We start from the raw sequence: 18,476 nt of genomic DNA, 5'->3' as shown, positions 1-18,476 counted from the left end.
ATATGCAGATTTAGAGATATATTGTATGTAACCTGCTGCAACATTCAGAAGAACAACCAAGACGATAGTAGGATTATCTCTTAGTATATTTTGTCTCATAGAGAGGAACAAACAGCCTGCCAAACAAACTAGAAGAATGGGCAGAACCCATTATAACTTCAAATTCAGATCAATCCTTTCTCCTACTCCGCCGTTGCAATTGTTCATAGTGGTTGTTGCTTTGCCAATTTGCTCCTTTGCTGGTGGGAGAAAGTAATAAAAAGGTGGTTGTTGATTCAACAGACTTGACCCTGCCGGCTTGATAATTGGATCTTCCACAATTCCCTTCAATAAATTAATAGAACCAACAGCTAGGGATGTATCAAAATTGAGAGAAACACAATATTGCTTAAATGGGATGTGGCCTTTTGTTCTGTGATCTTACTTGATAAGGTAGTGATTCATCACGGAATCTGGGGTCTTGAGAGGCCAGACAAGCTGAATGCTGCATGAACTTTGAGCTTGGACATGTTGAAGTGATTCTGGGAGATAATGACAGAAACTCTCCTTTGATAACCTCATTTTCTTTTATGCTTTTATTTGAATTCAGGTTAGAGTTGGAAATGGAAGTTGACCATGAGGGTCTTCCTCTGAAAATGGGGAAAAAAAAAAAACAAAAAAACAAGATCAGGCCATATATGTAACATTATAAGTACAGACCAACATATAGATTGGAAACAAAATAAGCTAACCTTAGAATTGAATTGCTGCCCTCAAAATTAAACATGCCTACGTTTTCGCATGAGGCTGATTCATCTGATCTGACAGGAACAACAAGGCTAGGTAATTTGTAGTGGGAAGAGGGGCCTGAAGAATTGTCTAGAGAGAATGGATACAGCCTCTTCGTGCCAACCATCTATACTACATTTAAACAACTAAACCATAAGAAATAAATTCATTTTTTAGATGTCTTAGTTGGAAGAATAAAGTAAAATCCCGAGCATAATACAGTAATAGCATATAAAGTAATTGCAATTTAAAGAGCTCAATTCAATCAATGAGAAAAATTCTTGTGAATCTGTCACCAAGACTCATGTCTCCATGTTTAAAAGATTGGAAATTTAAAAAGGAAGAAGAAGAAGAAGATTGGGATCACCAAAAGTATACAGGTTTTGCGATTACGCACCTTCACTTCCTCAGGAGGCCACATAGGTGAATAGTTGCAATAATAGCTTTGGTTTGAAGGGGGCTCCATACGAAAATTTAGTACAGATGATGATGAGGTACCTGATGAGACATTCACCTACAATTTTCATACACCAAAATCCTCTTCAAATCCAAAACTAAAAGGAGTTGTAATAATGCAATGATTAAAGGGATGAAAACCTTTTTCCCCCAAAAGCTAAAAAAAACACATATGCAGCAAATATTTTACCATCGGCTGTTGCTGATATTGCTGTGTTTTTGGCATCAAACTAGGGGGAGGCCAAATATGGTTGTCCGATTCGTAAGGCAAATTCAAATTCGACCGAAATGCCAATCTGGGATCCATGCCAGAATTCTCCTTTTCCAGATTATACTCGTGGGAGTTCCGCAATTTAGGCACGCAGCCCAGCCCGGGAACTGAAATCCCCAACCATCCGGCTTCAAATCCAGCACTATTTACCGTGCTTGAATTTTTTTCATCGTTGTTTTGACCCGGTTGAGGTGGCCGGATTAACAAATCTCGCGATGAAAGATCAGGCAGGGATGGAGAAGGAAAGGGAATTGAGCATGAAGATGGATTAGAATGGTGGTAAGTTGGAATTGGCAAAGATAGAAAGGAAGATTCTCTCTGTGATACTGAAGCTGGTGGTGACAAAATTGCAGCTACATCTTTCTTTTGCTGTTCTTCTAGCCTGATCTTTTCAAGCTGCGCCACCCCAAGTCCTCTCTGTGGGGCTTTCTTTTGCTTTGGGTTTTTGGAAGATCTAGCAACGCCGCCGATACCACCACCACTCCCGCTATTGTTATACCTCTGGGTTTGATCCGCTTTATCCATTCTTGTTCTTTTCCATCTAAAGTTTATAAATTTAAAGTGAGTTAGAAGCAAAACCAGATGCAAAGACACAGAGAAAGACCCAAGTTATTGCTTGTATTGCTGTACTCATGTTTTGTCTTCTCGAGACATTGTCGTTTTCTTCTGATAACGTTTCAAGAAAATTTGAAGCAGATACAGATATATTGAAAGAGAGAACCGAATCTCAACTTACACAAACCCATTAAATCGAAATCAAAGGGAAGTAAAATCTAAAGGAATTTGAAGAATCGAGGCTGGAAAAGGTTACCCCAAATCTCGCAGGTTAACGAATTTGAGGAACAAACACAGAACGTAGCCAAGTTTTGAGCAAAGACTGAGAGGTAGAGATAGAAAGCAGTGTGTGTACAGAGAGAACTCAGAGGAGTATCTGAGAGGTTTCTGATTTTCCTGAGACCCAGCTCTTTGTCTGGGAGACAGATCGGATATAGATATATTTATATTATATATGTCAACACAAACAGAAATAAAGAAATTAAAAAAGCCTATATTTTTTCAAAACTCAAACCATGCATAATATTCTCGCTCATTTCTCGCCCAAATCCTCGGTCCACTCCTCGCTTCCTTCCTAGACCGACTCTCATGAACTCTCTCTCAATCCAGGACTCTTTTAAGATCTAAAGGCCAATCCACATCAGATATTCTCTCTCTCTCTCTCTCTCTCTGAAAGCAAAGAAGTAAACTGCACGACAAAGGAGTGTTACCTTTAGGCCGTTTACATGTTGTTTCATTTGGGAAACCTCTGGTTGGCATTGCAGTAGTAGGACCCAACTCATGTGGGACCCCTAACATGTCCCACAAACGCGTGCACCTGCATGATATATACTCACTCTTTCAGTCATATTAGCCCCGACAAACAATAATGTCACGAAACTTTTTTCTTCAGACTAACCTTCAATAATGAATCAATCAATATTCATTATGCTGTGTGGCAATGGGTTGTACACAGCATTATGGTCATATGGTGCCCATCCCCCCAAGGGAGCATTCATTAAAAAAAAAAAAAAAAAATTAGAACTTTGTGGTTCATGATAGGTGAGAAGGAAAGATAGAAGTCAGGTTTGATGTGGGCAGCGTTTTACAATCCTGATTGGATGGTTTCTGTTCGTAGCTTTGCTAAATAACTTTCACCATACTCTATATTTTATATTTTTTTAATTTTTTTTTAAATTTATTCTTTTTAAATTATTCCAAATTTTCTCTTCATTATTCATATAAAAAATACTTGATAAAATAAAAAAATAATAAAAATTAAAAATAATATAGTGTGTAAAGAGTTAAGAGATTGTGAAGATTTTTTAGTCTGTTCATTTGTTAACGTTGGCATTAGATATCAAAATCACTTGTTCCCTTTCCTATTCTTGGATTGGGTATTTCTCTTTTATAAATTGGCATTTCAGATCGTGCGGTAGTAGAATTCATAGATCATTAGTATCGTCCACGAGAAGTGTGTTTTTGTGGAGAAATTAAAACAGAATTTCTTTATAAGAATTCTCTTTACCATTAATTCTGAGTGCGATATTGCAAGAGTCATGAGCGATTTGATTGCTCATGGACACGAATGCTTCAAGTAGTGATGCCTTTGATCCTGTGTTTACAAGTTACAACCCATTAAAGTGACTGGTAAATTAAGCACTAAGGGTGGGTATGTGCTTGCTGTCACAGTAAAAAGATTGACAAAAATTTTACCTCTTCTATGGTTCAGCCAAAAGGAATAAAAGACAAAAACCTTAAAGCACAACTCATGTTGGCAATTGTATAATGCATGCATTTATAATGTTTACACTGTCCACATTGTTAATCCCTATATTGAATGTTTGGTTTTTATGTTAAGGGGCAATCACCTAAAAGTCTTGATATATATTCAGATACTAGTAAAAGGTTATTTCAAGAATGAATGGGATAAAAATGGAAATTACATTATAGTGAGCACATTCCAATCCAAATTGTCTGTCTCAGGAGGAGGTGCATTAATGTGCTTGGTAGGTCTGATGTCCTAATCTTATTCAAGAAAAAGGAAAAGAAATCAACCTATTTTTTTTTTATGATCTAGACATGACAATTTACAATTACTAGAACTGATCTTGAGGAACTAATATTGGGGCAAAATGAAATGTAGAAAGCAAGTTGAGAGGTCAAGGTTATGGAGATTTCACGATGATAATATTCATATTGCATGGATATCATGTCAATGACTGAAGCTATGATCTCTATCTTTCTCAATTAGGGACCCCACCTTACCTAAAAAACAAACCTTCTCTAACTTACTGACGAAACAAACTGTTTTGTCTTCAACTCAAGATCCTTTGAGAAGGACAGTGGAGTCTCCATGACACGACACCACGTACCTCTTTTGTCGTGTAAGCTGCCAAGATTTTTGTTATAAACCTTGGAGATATTTTAAAAATAATTATATTTATTATTAATAATATTTTAGAATTTATTTTAAAAATTATGAATTATTTTAAAAAGGAGAAAAAAATATAGAAAGTTTATAGGTTATGGCTTATGATTTTAATAAATTTGGTCTTTACATATAAGATTAAGCACTAATGGCTCAGTAATATTGAGCACCACCATTGACACCCTGATGGAAGACGTTTGAAGTTTGAAGATTGAAGTTTGAACCACCCCTATGTCAATCAAGAAGGGATTGTAATGATTTATTGAGAGGATGGGTCTCCATACGTGCCTGGGCGTGCAGCCCAGCCATGGCACAAGGCACAAGGCACAAGGCACAGCAGCCCCACAGTTACCGTGGCATAGCACAGCCCATGGCCCAAGGCGCAAGGCTCATCAGCGCAAGGGAACTGCCTTTAAAATTTTCAAGGCAGCTGCAATTTCCTGACTTCTAATAACACTTTCAATGATTTCTTCATTTTATTCTTTAAAATATATCATTAAAATTAATTTTTTATTTTATATATTAATTTTTACAATATATTATACATCAGCTTATCGATTTTTTCTTCATATCATTTAAATATTATATTTTTTAATATTTTTTATTCATTTCAAATATTTTCTCTAACTATTAATAATGTTCTCATATCTTTTGATATTTGTAATATCTCTCCATATACAATGTAATATAATTATGTTCTATTTTAAATTAATTCAAATTTATAAGTTAAACCAAAATATAAATTAATTCAAAAAATAAAAATAAGAGATTATATAATTCTCAAAGTATATTATGAGAATATACATTCTCAAAGTATATACATATATATATATATATACAAATATATATATATATAGCAGCAAGTATGTAAAACAAAGGTTGCCAGTAGTAATTGCAAAATGTACATGATTTCCTTCCCAAAGCATTAAATTTCAACCTCAAAATAATTGAAGTAATAATAAACTCTGTAGAAAATTTGTAGAAATATTGTACAGAGGCCCCATGACCCTAAACTCTTGAGTATAATCTGCACACCAAATGTAAGTTTAAAAGTTAAAATCATGAAATTTTATACATCAAAAGAGGCTCTTTATAAGAGTACATTTTCAAAAGTAATTGGCCTATTGAATATAACAAGCACAAATCCACAAAACGCTTAGGATTTCCAGATTGGCTTATATGTCCTCTGTATGCTAAGGTACAACTCTGTATTGAACTTATAAAAAAAGGAAGCACTCGTATTGATATTTCTTTGCAATCAACAAATATTTGCCTCTATCATTTTCAAGCCCAATTAAGTGAAAAGATGAAAATTGTTAAGAGAGATGTAAACGGAATGAAATCGTTCATTCAGTATGCCTCAGTTTCGAGGTTACAGAAATTGCTTTTGCCTCAAAATAATTGAAGTAATAATGTACAGAGGCCCTGTGACCCTAAAAGAAATATCCTACGAATCAGATGGGATTGGGAGAATCTATAGAAAATTTGTACCAGAGCTAGCCACTTCTTAAGGGCCACACAAACATGATCACAGAAATTCTAGAGGAAGTGAATGCTTTGTTTGATTGCATACCTCTCATCGTGTGGGTGCAGTGGATATACCTGAATGGAGGTGGACTTGGGGAACAAAAGCAATTAAAGTGATCATCTTTTTATTCATAAAGAAATCATTGCAAATCTTTATATTTTTTTTAAAGGTTGCTTGACACCCTAATGAAATCTGAACTTGGAATAAATTTACTACAAAAAAATATATATATAGCAGAAAAAATCAGAAAGTAATTCCATAACATTCATACATGACACTTAATATATCATAAATATATTATAAAACAACCTTTACAAAACCACATCAACTGACATATTTACTTTTGATTTAATATTTTGTATTTTTTTAGATCATTTGATTTTGTCTATTCCGATCGTACAAATCTGTACCTATTTAGAATATTAAGGAAATGAGATCTTTTTTTATACATAACTTTTATGGATTTTCTTGTAGGGGAGTCAAAGCTAGTTGTTCTTTTTCATTTCTTAGAGCATCTTTATTGACTTGATCAAATTCATCTTCAAAATTTAGCCAATATCACACTTTTTTACATTTGCCTATTCCATTTAAATTTAACTCTCATATTAGATAATTCATTCACTCTCTATATAATAATAAAATATTATTAATTTAATAATTTTTTTATTTAATTTATTTTTATCACATTTTGTATCTCTTTCAATTAAATGTTAATAATAATTATATTCTAATTAAATTAATATTAAAAAAATAATATTTTCAAAAGTCATTTAATGCTAATAAAAAAAATATTTGATTAAACTCATTTAAAATTCTATCTAAATTTTTTAATTACAAACCAAATAGTATTTTTGATTTGAGTGAAAAACTAATATTTTAATGTTTGTTTGGAGTGAGAAATTATTATTTTAATATTTGGTAAATCAATTGTGGTTCTCCATATTTGGCCAACCACTGTAGCAAAAGTTTAAATTATTTTACATTTGCCCAATTCAATATGGGATATTTTTAACATCAATTATATAAATTTTAGCCAACTTCCTTATTTGGCCAACCACTGTGATGTTTAGGTTTTTTGTTGAGAGCAAAATCGTCTGGAGAGAGAAAATAAAAATCGTGTCACAACGTTCGCTATCCTATTGGATCTAAAAGTATAAAACTAATTCACCCTCGATTATGTTGCTTATAGAACATGACTAACAATACCAATAACATTTGCTTCGATATAAGAAAGATTAAATGAATTAACTATATTATCAATAGAAAATGATATACTAAAAAAAACATGAATATAAAACTTTGATCTGTAATTTTGCTTCTCATTATTGGTTTTTAAAACTCATTCTTTTATATTGAATGTAAAATTTATCATTTTTAAATTAAAGCTCATTTTAAATATGTATCTTAAGGCACTAAATATATTGAGCCGCCCTATTTGACATGACCCTCGAATTCGGATAGTCCAGATGCTAAAAAATGATTTAAAGAGTACATCTGGTTGTTGATTCTCATTTATCACATCACATGCTTATGATCAGCTTAGCAATTCAGAACTGCTTGTGCAAATACTCGTTTTGACAGACACACATGTACTGTGTACACACAATATATATATATATATATATATATATGTATATTATGTCAACGTTTGGGCTAATCATGACTAATAACATGATATTAATCCATTAAGCATTCCCATCTCAGTAATGGGTGTTGGGAATATAAAACTTTATGCAGGCATGCAATGCGAATAATTGGATCGAAGACTGCATGCAGATCTACAACTAAAGCAGGAATATTATTAATACTTATTGTTTTCTAATTTCAAAACTACTACATATATAATTTATCATCAAAAAAAGAAAACAAAAAACAAAAAACAAAACACCGTCATCGAAATTGTCTGTTTCCTTGTTTTGATCTTCAAGCTGCTTTCTTGTAGCCAAACTTCAAATAATGATATGAACGACCATGCATGGAAGTGCAAGTAAAACTGGATTTCATGAACATTTTATCACTGTCTTCCGAATCAAGTCAACAGTAATATAATATATATATATATATATATATATATAGAAAGAGCAAATGAATCGCCCCGACCAAAACAAACGTATAGCATGTTCCTGAAGTACTGCCATAAAAGAAATGCAGTGGCGTCTTGTAGGCGGCAGTGAAAGGAGAAGAAAACCATCAGAATTTTTTTTTTTATTTTTATTGATAGTAAAAACGTGTTATTAGATCATTTTATTTTATGTGAGATGTATTTTATTTATTTTATTTGTAAATTAGATTAAATTTTTTTAAATTAGACTAATAAGTAATTAATCTATAAGATTAAAATAATTTTATAAAAAAGGTTAAGATAATTTTTTAGAAAGGAAATCAATATAAGATGAGATTAATATCATCTTATTAAATCATAAAAAATTAATATATATTATTATTTTTTAAACTTTTGGGGACCATGGCCCCTACCCCTTCATAGGTTCACCATTGAGGATAAGACTTTAAACTTTTAGCATTAGAAAGTTAGAACTACAGTGTAGCCTTGTAGGCCGCAGCGGAAGGAGAAGAAAACTATCTGAATTTATTTTTTTATTTTTATTAATAGTAAAAACATGTTATCATGTTATTAGGTTATTTTATTTTATGTGAAATGTATTTTATTTTTAAATAGGATTAATTTTTTTAAAATTAGACTTATAAGTAATTAATCTATAAGATCAAAATAATTTTGTAGAGAAGGGAGATAATTTTTTAGAGAGAGAGCCAATACAAGATGAGATTAATATCATCTTATTAAATCATAAAAATTAATATATATATATATATAATTTTTTTTTCGAACTTTTGGCCCCCTGCCCTTCATAGCTCCGCCACTGCTTCTTAGATATATTATAGGACGCATTCACACACTACCCTTTTCATTAATTCGCTGTGTGCCCTACAATTCCTATATATATAGGATATCATACGTGTGAATCTTTCTTTTCTCCTTTAAAAAAATTATCTGAATGATCATGAGGAAGTTGCCAAACTTTGGAGATTTGACAATGAAATATGTACAGAAAAAACCATAGGAGAGGATCACATGTTTTTTATTTGCTTTTTGCACCGAAGTACATATCTATGGATTATTGTCATCATTAAAACCCAACGGAAGATATTATATTAATATATATATCTTTGATGAGTGTGTGTGTGTATACATTATATAAACAGTTTTCTCACAATATTTACTTATAATTGTAGATTGATGGGCTGGACAGTCCAAGTTGGATTCGGCAAGCTTTCTTAGCTGCACTAGTAGTCTAGTACTACATTACACGGTTTTTGAAAGTTTGCTCAATTTATTTATTTTTATTGTTATTTTTATGTTTATTTGAAGGAGAAGTGTGGCACTAGAGCAAAGGCCTTTCAGTTGAGGTACTAGGCTATATAATCCTTGACAACATTTTATACTCAAGCTTATCACATTTCTGATCAGCAGCCAGGAAGTCCAAGTACATCAATTTGAAGCTCAATTTGGAGAGAGAGTGTGTGTCAAGATATCATTTTTCTTTCTTTAGATATATTTGAATAGTAATGGGTTGGAGATATGGGGGAGGATTGCTCCTTATCATAACTGTTGCCATTGTGTGGGTCACCTCTGCAGAAATCACTCAGGTGAGTCTATTTCTCTCTCTAGCTATCTGTTAACAATGGAATTCTGTCATTGTTTTTTTGTATGGATGTTATGTTTCTTCTGAGTAAGGGATGAAAATTTTCGGGCGAGAAACTTGCAATAAGCAAGCATTAACAATGCACAGAAAATCTCTACATCTTGTGTTTCTAAACCAACATCTTATGTAACTTTAAGTAATGGTACTTTTATAAATCTCACTTAACGAGTCATGATCTTTTTGAAGCAGATATAGTTCACAGTGCTCATAATCTCTTGTTAATACAATTTGATTGATATGAAAAACCAAGTTTTCGACAGTCTTCAACTTCTAATTGTACAGGAAAAAGCTTTATATGTTACATATGATGTGCTTCCAATAGGTTTCTGTTTGTTGTGTGAGTACACATATCAAGTCCTACTTCACTTTGGTTCTTGCTAGTTCGAACACTTCTGCAGGAGCTTTTGCACTTTTGACCTGACTAATATATATAAATTTTTTTTTTCAACAGGGTATTTTCACAGAATATAAGCACCCCTTTGCAGTAACTTATCTTGGAACCTCTCTGTTGGCAGCTTATCTTCCAATAGCATACATTAAGGATTGGTTACTGAAATTTCTGAGAAGTTCCTCTTGCACTAGTGACCATGATCCTGCAGATGACTTCTCAGGGGGGATTGAATCTCCTATATATAATAACTGTGCACAAACTGATATGGACATCGAACAACAGCAACCTTTGGCTGATGAGAAATGTGTCAAAGGCCTGGATTTTCAAAAGCTAGAAAAACCAACCATTTTTTATAGCAAAGACGATGAACATGATCAGGACATGCTGATACATCGTAGAAAACTCAGCACAAAGGAAGTCGCTACGCTAGGCTTATTCATTGGTCCAATCTGGTTTCTATCAGAGGTCAGCAGAGCAAATCTTTTTTTTTTTTTTTTTTTTTTCCTCTCACGTTTTCTCAAATGCTGTTTTTTATGTAAAGAAGCATTACCATCGAGTTCGCATTTGCGGTGCAGAAACACAAGAAATCATCGAGTTTGATGTTTTGTTTTTTGCAGTATTTTATGAATGCAGCACTTGAACGAACAAGCGTTGCTAGTACAACAATATTATTCTCAACTTCAGGACTTTTCGTTATTCTAATCGAGTCAATGCTGGGACAAGCCTCTGTAAATGTAGTAAATTTGGTTTCTGTTTCTGTCAGCATGGCTGGTGTTGTCATGACAACATACGGGAAGACTTGGGCCGAGAATGAATCCCAGTCGAACACATCATTGTAGGTTTTTATTCCTCACATTTTCTCGAATTATTTACATCTTATATATTCGAGTGTTATCCAGAAATTTGATTTCATTTTTTCCCACCTGTGTGATCTGGTGCACAGAGACAGAAACCATTCTTTTCTCGGATACGTTTTTGCTTTGCTCTCAGCTATGACTGATGGACTCTTCACAGGTCAAACACTTTATATTTATTATAGTCAATCATCATAGAATCAATTATTGACAAACAAAAGATAAACATCAATCCTGCAGTACTCCTTAAAAAGTTTGCCGGGGAAGAAGGAGAAAAGGTGGATCTGCAAAAGTTATTCGGATATATTGGATTAGTCATCCTTGTTTCCCTTTGGTGGCTAGGTAAAGACCAATCTTCTGACAAACTTTTCTATTCTCCTAGGTACTACATGTAATGTGCACCTATCCAAATTAGCACAATGCAGATGTCTTTTCCTTAAAAGCATTATATATGAAAAACGTCAGAAACTTACAAATCGACATAACTTGATGCGATACCTTATATATATTTCTTAGCATACACGGACAGATAGCACTTCTGCAAAACTATCAAGATAGTCCAAAGAATCCTGTATGTATCAATCAGATGGAATATGAAACTCTTTTTACTCACTTAGACAAAGCTAATGATATCCAAGTTTCTCTCTTGGTTTCAAACCAGTGGCTTTAGCATTGATTCAAGTACAATGTTTTTGCTGTGTCCTTTTCAGTATTGCCGCTGACTGCATTAGGCATTGAACCCAAGTTCATGGTTCCTGACTCTGCTAAAATGGTTGAAGTTGTCGTTGCCAATTGCTTTGCAGGAAGTTTCCTCTCAGATTATTTCTGGTATGTAGGGAGAACATAAAAAAAAAAACAGATTAAAAAAAAAAAAGACCCTTTCACTGTCAGTGTCTTGTGCATTTAACATAGTGATTTTTTCAAGTGTTCTGTTCCATTTTTTTAATTTCCATACTCACAGGGCATTAGGTGTTGTCTGGACCACCCCACTGGTGGCTGCACTGGGAGCCTCGCTTACTATACCACTTGCAATGCTGGAGGACATGGTTATCCATGGCCGACACTATTCAATTATTTATATTCTTGGCTCACTTCAGGTGAGACTCTCTAGGACTCCGTTTGAATAGTGAAAGTGTTTCATCTTATCTCATCCTGTCTCATTATTATAACTTTCTTAAATTTTTACATAAAATATAATAAATAATTCAACTTTTTCAAATCTCAAAACAATAATAATATTAAAAAATAATACTATAACAATATTTTATTCAACTTTCAACTTTCATTTCCACTCTTATCATCTTAACTCACTATCCAAACGGCACCTAAAAGCTCACTTTCCTGGAAAAATAACAAAATATAATTTTTATCTTCCCATATTTGTGCTTGCCATTGATCCATCTATGGGGGTGATGTGTTGCAGGTATTACTGGGATTTGTAATTGCCAACCTTTCTGATTGGTTCTCACCCACGTTGGGATTGCCACTCTTGAATTCCATGAGAAATTTTTTGATACATTCATAACTTGTAACGATTTCATTAGTTCTATTGTATATTCTATCCCAACAGAGGGAGGGAAAAATATTTATTAGTTTTCCTTCTCTCTCTTTTGGAATGAATTAATATTGGTTTGGTTAATCTATAAAATCACTTAAAATGTATTAGATGTAATTAAATATGATAAAACACAAAATGAAAAGTTATACTCTCCGGAGGAATAAATACCATTATAACTTACTTTTCCCAATTGCCACACTGCCTAAAACATTCAGGCTCAATGCTCCAACTAAGGATTTAAAACGAACGATTGCAGAAGACAATTTGCCATTGTCGTACTTATTCTATATTTACAAGCTGGAGAGGGCTGAATTGATACAACAATCGGAGACTATATGACTGATGATGCTTCCCTTTCCAACCTCTAGCTTCCTACTCTGCCTATTCCACAAGTGAACGACCAAACTTCGGGACTGGATCTGCCTCAACTTTTTAAGCAACCATTTTGAATGCAGCTCATCTATAGGCCCTCGAAACAGACTTCGAATCCGACTCCAATCAACAGGATAAAATGCCGATGGCAGCAACACAGTGAAATTAAATCCAGGCCTTCCACTCAGCCTGGAAACAACTCTTGAAACAACCCAAAGAAACCACCCCAGGATCCGCAATCCCTTTCCTTAGCCTATCAAACCACGCTTCAGCATGAGTATTCTTGAATGAGAAGGAGAGAGATGGAGATGGAGTGAAGGAGCGAGATAGGCAGCGTGAGGGAGGGTTTGGGTTTTCCATTGGTCTCCGATGCAGAAGGTTTATAGGAGACACCTGCAGGAAGTTATTCTCTTTCTTTAAAAGTTACCAGTTCTTCTATCAGCATATCATGAAGCAACCTGTTTCTCACGTGATAATATAACTCCTTAATCATTTCACATTATCTAATTTACGCATGTGAGTGACAACAGCAAACAACTCGAACTCTGATGACAACTCATTTTAAGAAGGAAATATCTATTCTCAAATCGTCTCATTAAGATAGAAGATGATAGATGGGGGGTGCTGTGTCCAGGGAAAATGGGAATTGCAAATAACGGTCAACCGTCCTCGACATTTTTCAATATCTACAAGAAAACTGTTTATTTGCTACCAGTTAATTCCAGCGAAATGATTATTTATAATAAAAATTAGTTGCAAATAGTCTTTTGGTTGCAATAAATTGGTCACAAAAGTCCATTTTTCTTGTAGTATATTAATTTGACGAGGAAGCAAGAAATCAGTGGAAGCTTTCTTTCTGATGGACATTTGTTTGACAGGGAAAATGGTACCTTTGAGCTTTGATGTGGAAGTCGTTCTCAATGTGCCAGAAAAAAACTCCCAAAATGTCTCTCAATTACCAACTCAATACCGGATTAAAGCAATTATTCCAGAGAGCAGCCTTGAGAAGGAAGAGAAAATAAGAGGCAAGACAAGACAGAATGAGAACAAGACAACCAACATCGTCAGAGAAAAATAAGAAGTTGATCATTTACACAAACTATAACAAATGATTGCCCCCCTAGTTCGATTACTTGATTCAAAGTTCTTGCAGGGATAACCGAGCCCTTACCCATTTCATACCTGCTCACAAGAAGCAAGCATGCTCCCTGATCAGCTCTTCATATTCTTATCACAGATCAACCGCACAGGTATTTTCCACAACTCATCATATGGAGTCACTAGATGGAGCATTTAGAGCAAACTCTTCAAGGCACAATGACATTCATAAATTTCCTTTTCGCAAAAGCCAGCCACCATTTATTTGGAGTCCCATTGGGTCTATATGCAACACTCAATAATCTTCCACTTGTTTCCTCCCTGATCTGCTTCAGATAATTCCTCAGCAGCTCTGCATTCAATTATTAAAAAAATAAGAACAAAAAGTATATTTAATGCTTCTGCATTCGGTCATATGGAAGTGGGGATGTTTATGCAGAAGACCAGACCGACATGCCACATGTCTGGATCATATATCAACATTCCCCACTTAAAAGTAATAAGGATCCATAACTTCGTGCAGAAATTATATTTCAGTTCAAAGTTGAGTAATACAGATCCAAACTATGAAAAAAAATGTGCAGGGAAGGATGCCAAAATCTCATGATATATGAAGTACCCAAACGTTAAAGCATATCGATCTAAAAATCTTCCAAGGAAAAATCATCGGTATTAAAATGATAAGAACATTATTTTAATATCACGAATCATAAACAAAGATGCAGAAAATAACAAAAAAGACATAGAAAGCATAGTAGGTGGACTTTTTTGAAGATCAAACGGAAGGGCACCAAAGAAGTTGTCATGCTCAAGAACTTGTCAGAATAACTATTAACTAGGTAGAGAACAGTAGGAAAAGTTGAATTTATGATTCTATCCATATATACTATTCATTTCAAACATGTCTACTATTCATTTATAGATTAGAACTACTTGTTCAATTAATTATCATCATGAAAATAAAAAATGAACGAAAAATCAAACTAGGATGCTTGCTCTACTCATCACAAAGTCCAAAAGTTTCGAACTAAATTTTCAGTACATCATCCAATGTCGAGATGAAGCTACATCATAAAATATCTTCACATGTACAGCAGTTTTTTTTGGTAAGTACTAAATAATTTATTGATGAGAATAATAGGCATAGACAATGTGTATCATGTACACAGGACATATACAAGATAGAAGTCAATTAATCCTAGAATAACCAATACTAGCGTTGGGGCAAGCAACATGACAATAAGCTTTCTATCACACATTCTAATAATGAACACAAAAGACAACGAGTGTCACCTGCTTCCTTCTGAGACTGAGGAAGGGGGAAAAGGCCTGGAAAAGGAAAACCAGGCTCTCCAGGGACAGGAACCTTTTCCAGACCCAAGTTGATGATGGCCTTGGTTCCTTCAGCCAAAGTTCTGCAGCCTTCAAGCCTCTTCAAAGCCACATTAATGTACAATGTCAAATAGATGAGGAGTTTATCCGCTGAGCTTTTGATATCAAAGTTTCGGAAGAAGACATTCGCGCGAAAGAATGTGATGGCTTCATCAACAATATCGGTTCTATCTGCACACACAGATGCTTCAATATACAAAGATAAAACGAAATGGACATCTCACTCTTACTCAATTTTTCTTTCACAAATTCTTTTTCCTCCAAACAATTACTACAGATCTGTTATATCCATACCTCAATAGGCAAAGGCCACAGACAAAAACTATGTATATTTTTCACCAATGACAGTAAATTACATGTATCAGTCTTGTCCACAAATGGCAACTGTAGTGGCCCAGCAATACGTGGGAGGATACAAATTTTGTTTGTATGGCTGAGCATTCTCATTGATTTAGTTAAATTTATTTTTAAAATTTAATTAATATCACTTTTTTATATTTGTCTATTTTATTTAAATTCAACATTCACATTGGATTATCCATTCACTCTCTATATAATACTAAAATATTATTAATTTAATAATTTTTTTATTTAATTTATTTTTATCACATTTTGTATATCTACCAATTAAATGTTAATAATAATTATATTCTAATTAAATTAATATTAAAAAAATCATATTTTCAAAAGTCATTTAATGCTAATAATAAAAAATATTTGATTAAACTCATTTAAATTTATATTTAAATTTCTTAATTACAAACTAAATAGTATTTTTACTTAGAGTGAGAAACTAATATTTTAATGTTTGTTTGGAGTGAGAAATTAGTATTTTAATATTTGGTGAATCAATTGTGGTTCTCCATATTTGGCCAACTACTGTAGCAAAAGTCTAAATTATTTTAGATTTGTCCAATTCAATGTGTGATGTTTTTTACATCAATTATACAAATTTTAGCCAACCACCTCCTCATTTGGCCAAGCCAATGAAGATGCTCTAGGTGGTAATGGGCTGTGAGATAGCATAACATAAATCAAATGTTGAGGAAATAATTAATGATATTAATAGCAAGGAAAAGAAACAATTTTTTTGCATCTGAAAAAGTTTTTTCATGCTACTCGTTTTACATTTCAACCTTTTTTGAAAAGTCTTGAAGCAAAGTATAAAAAAGGAGAGATTGTTTGCGTAAGTGGTAAGGTGAGTTTTTTGGAGATTCTCCATTGTTGAGTTGCAGGAAAGCACAAATCGTTGAGAGAACAAACTGATCATAAAAAAAATCATCAATATACAAAAACTCAATGAAAACATCAAATAATTAAGAGAACAAACTTGTATACAGAAACTCTTCATATGCTGTAAAATCCCACAATCATGTACCCATGCAAACTCATAGACCCATTTTCTGAGAAGAAAAAATTTGGGCTTTCTTGCATTTAGAGAGAGAGAGAGAGAGAGAGATTCCAAGAAAGCAAACCAAGAAAGCAAACACATTTCACCCTTATATTCTGTGAATCAGTATACACATGTACCAATGCAAACTCTTACACCCATATTTTGAAAAGAAAAAAATTTAAGCTTTCATGCCTTTTGAAGAGAGTGAGAGACATAAAGAGAGATTCCAATGTTTACCTCAATAATGAGAGTAGAGCTTGAAGCTGGATGATCAGAGATGGAAGCAGTGAGCGTAGTCGAGGAAGAAGGCTGTGCTTCTGTCTTTGGCGCAAAGCAATGGAGAAAGCGTGAGAATGAGAGAGAGAGGGTCTGAAATGAGAATAAAAGAAATATGAAAGAATGAGGAAAATTGAGGACGGAAGAAAGAGAAATTAATTTAAAAAGTTTACAATGATGAACATGATTCTGTAGATGTAGCGGGAGCACTGTATTAAAATATAAAATATTTGTAAAATACAAAATCTGATGGAGTCCTATTTTAAGACTATTTCTTTATATTCTAAAGAAAAATCTATTTTACAATAGCCACTGTGAGTGCTCTAAGTGCCCGAGCATATTTTGCAGGAGAGTTATAATTCTTACTATTTTGACTGAACGATAGTAGCTAGTATTGATGGCTTTCATTAATAGTTTGGGGAAGCTTGGAGCAGGAAGGGCCACCGCTTTAATTCCCAGAGTGGAGTCGAGTCAGCAATAGAAAGGACTGGGATTTTAGCTTGGTTACCAATCTCTACAACGAGAGAAGCTCCTAATGATTCCCACGTCCCTGGTGAGATTATTATAGCTTGGACTTCTTGTTTATTGATTAGACCCCAAGATTATGTTGAAATTTTGTTGGACGGTTCAATATCTCAGTAATCTTGGGAGTAATTAATATTTGTGGAAAAGACACCATCGATCATATGCATCGATCGTTAAACGTCTAGAGAGATCTTTCATCAAATGTGCGCGATCATGTCTACAAACCTGCAAGAACTTCCTGATAAGGTTGTTCCCCTCGATAAATTTTCACGAGAAAATCGAAACTTTGATTTGGTCTGTCATAAAAATCCTTAATCGCCATTTCATAGCCACTTTCTGTTCCTTCCCAGCTCGATGGCTGTCATCTACCATCGGTCCCTCTGCTGCCCTGACGTGGTCCGTCCCTACGTACTCATGTGGGGGTCCTTCCTGCTGTTGCCTCTTGTGCAAGTTAGAAAACAAAGGCCATGAAAGTGAGGGAATTAAAAAATAAACTCTTTAACGATTAAAAAAGTATACAAATTCACTAATAATAACTTCTTTAACCATTAAAAAAAATTTTAAAAAAATAAAGCATTGGTAATTGCTTTCATCAGCCTATTCCATCGATTGGAATAACATTTTCTTTTGTATAAAATTATGTTATTTTTATAAGTTATTTTATAAAAAAATTATCAGTGTAATATCATTTTCGAATATATGGTCCCCAGCTAGCGTGCAGGCTAGTGATCTTTTAGTTGGGTTGGTTGAGTGTTTATATTAATAACTGATCATTAATATTATATATTGATCAACACCGTTACGCTATTGTAAGTCGACGTACGTACGTTAATGGACCATACTGGATGCATATTGTCGTTGCTTGACTTCATGAAATATATATCAATTAATGTTTTATATATATATA

General features: G+C 33.7%; 3 protein-coding genes across 5 annotated transcripts; 1 reads left to right on the top strand and 2 right to left on the bottom strand.

Moving 5' to 3' along the window:
- Nucleotides 1-51: 51 nt before the first annotated feature.
- On the bottom strand, nt 52-2,717 carry LOC109012693. 3 transcript variants are annotated; one of them, XM_018994466.2, is made up of 6 exons: nt 2,126-2,717; nt 1,415-2,036; nt 1,166-1,282; nt 732-895; nt 425-629; nt 52-324 (listed from the first exon to the last, which is right to left on the bottom strand). In XM_018994466.2, the coding sequence occupies exons 2-6, from the start codon at nt 2,018-2,020 to the stop codon at nt 151-153; spliced, it is 1,266 nt and encodes a 421-aa protein (XP_018850011.1). In that variant the 5' UTR covers nt 2,021-2,036; nt 2,126-2,717; the 3' UTR covers nt 52-150. The 3 variants fall into 3 exon arrangements, with proteins under 3 accessions (XP_018850011.1, XP_018850020.1, XP_018850027.1); XM_018994475.2 differs by having other exon boundaries at nt 2,307-2,717; XM_018994482.2 differs by having other exon boundaries at nt 2,565-2,717.
- A 6,856-nt stretch (nt 2,718-9,573) lies between these two features.
- Nucleotides 9,574-12,480, top strand: LOC109010461 (uncharacterized transporter C405.03c-like). The gene is made up of 8 exons (XM_018991311.2): nt 9,574-9,654; nt 10,162-10,566; nt 10,719-10,936; nt 11,045-11,115; nt 11,196-11,297; nt 11,666-11,783; nt 11,917-12,052; nt 12,379-12,480. The coding sequence occupies exons 1-8, from the start codon at nt 9,574-9,576 to the stop codon at nt 12,478-12,480; spliced, it is 1,233 nt and encodes a 410-aa protein (XP_018846856.1).
- Nucleotides 12,481-13,929: 1,449 nt separating this feature from the next.
- LOC109010451 (actin-related protein 2/3 complex subunit 3-like) lies at nt 13,930-17,891 on the bottom strand. Its single transcript, XM_035687749.1, has 3 exons — nt 17,795-17,891; nt 15,277-15,594; nt 13,930-14,335 (listed from the first exon to the last, which is right to left on the bottom strand). The coding sequence occupies exons 1-3, from the start codon at nt 17,889-17,891 to the stop codon at nt 14,193-14,195; spliced, it is 558 nt and encodes a 185-aa protein (XP_035543642.1). The 3' UTR covers nt 13,930-14,192.
- Between the last annotated feature and the right edge of the window lie 585 nt (nt 17,892-18,476).

The sequence above is a fragment of the Juglans regia genome, chromosome 2 (genome assembly GCF_001411555.2).
Source record: "Juglans regia cultivar Chandler chromosome 2, Walnut 2.0, whole genome shotgun sequence".
NCBI classification, from domain to species: domain Eukaryota; kingdom Viridiplantae; phylum Streptophyta; class Magnoliopsida; order Fagales; family Juglandaceae; genus Juglans; species Juglans regia.
This window is presented reverse-complemented; position numbering and strand designations above follow the sequence as displayed.

Excerpts from the sequence above, each read along its gene's own strand:
- LOC109012693 (XM_018994466.2), bottom strand. The coding sequence starts at position 2,020 with ATGGATAAAGCGGATCAAACCCAGAGGTATAACAATAGCGGGAGTGGT. Across the intron at positions 630-731 it reads GGCAGCAATTCAATTCTAAG|AGGAAGACCCTCATGGTCAA; the intron begins GTTAGCTTATTT and ends CCCCATTTTCAG. Across the intron at positions 325-424 it reads ATGAATCACTACCTTATCAA|GGAATTGTGGAAGATCCAAT; the intron begins GTAAGATCACAG and ends AATTTATTGAAG.
- LOC109010461 (XM_018991311.2), top strand. The coding sequence starts at position 9,574 with ATGGGTTGGAGATATGGGGGAGGATTGCTCCTTATCATAACTGTTGCC. Across the intron at positions 9,655-10,161 it reads CCTCTGCAGAAATCACTCAG|GGTATTTTCACAGAATATAA; the intron begins GTGAGTCTATTT and ends TTTTTTCAACAG. Across the intron at positions 11,298-11,665 it reads TGTTTCCCTTTGGTGGCTAG|TATTGCCGCTGACTGCATTA; the intron begins GTAAAGACCAAT and ends TGTCCTTTTCAG.
- LOC109010451 (XM_035687749.1), bottom strand. The coding sequence starts at position 17,891 with ATGGCGATTAAGGATTTTTATGACAGACCAAATCAAAGTTTCGATTTT. Across the intron at positions 15,595-17,794 it reads TTATCAGGAAGTTCTTGCAG|ATGTCCATTTCGTTTTATCT; the intron begins GTTTGTAGACAT and ends AGTAAGAGTGAG. Across the intron at positions 14,336-15,276 it reads TCAGTCTCAGAAGGAAGCAG|AGCTGCTGAGGAATTATCTG; the intron begins GTGACACTCGTT and ends AATTGAATGCAG.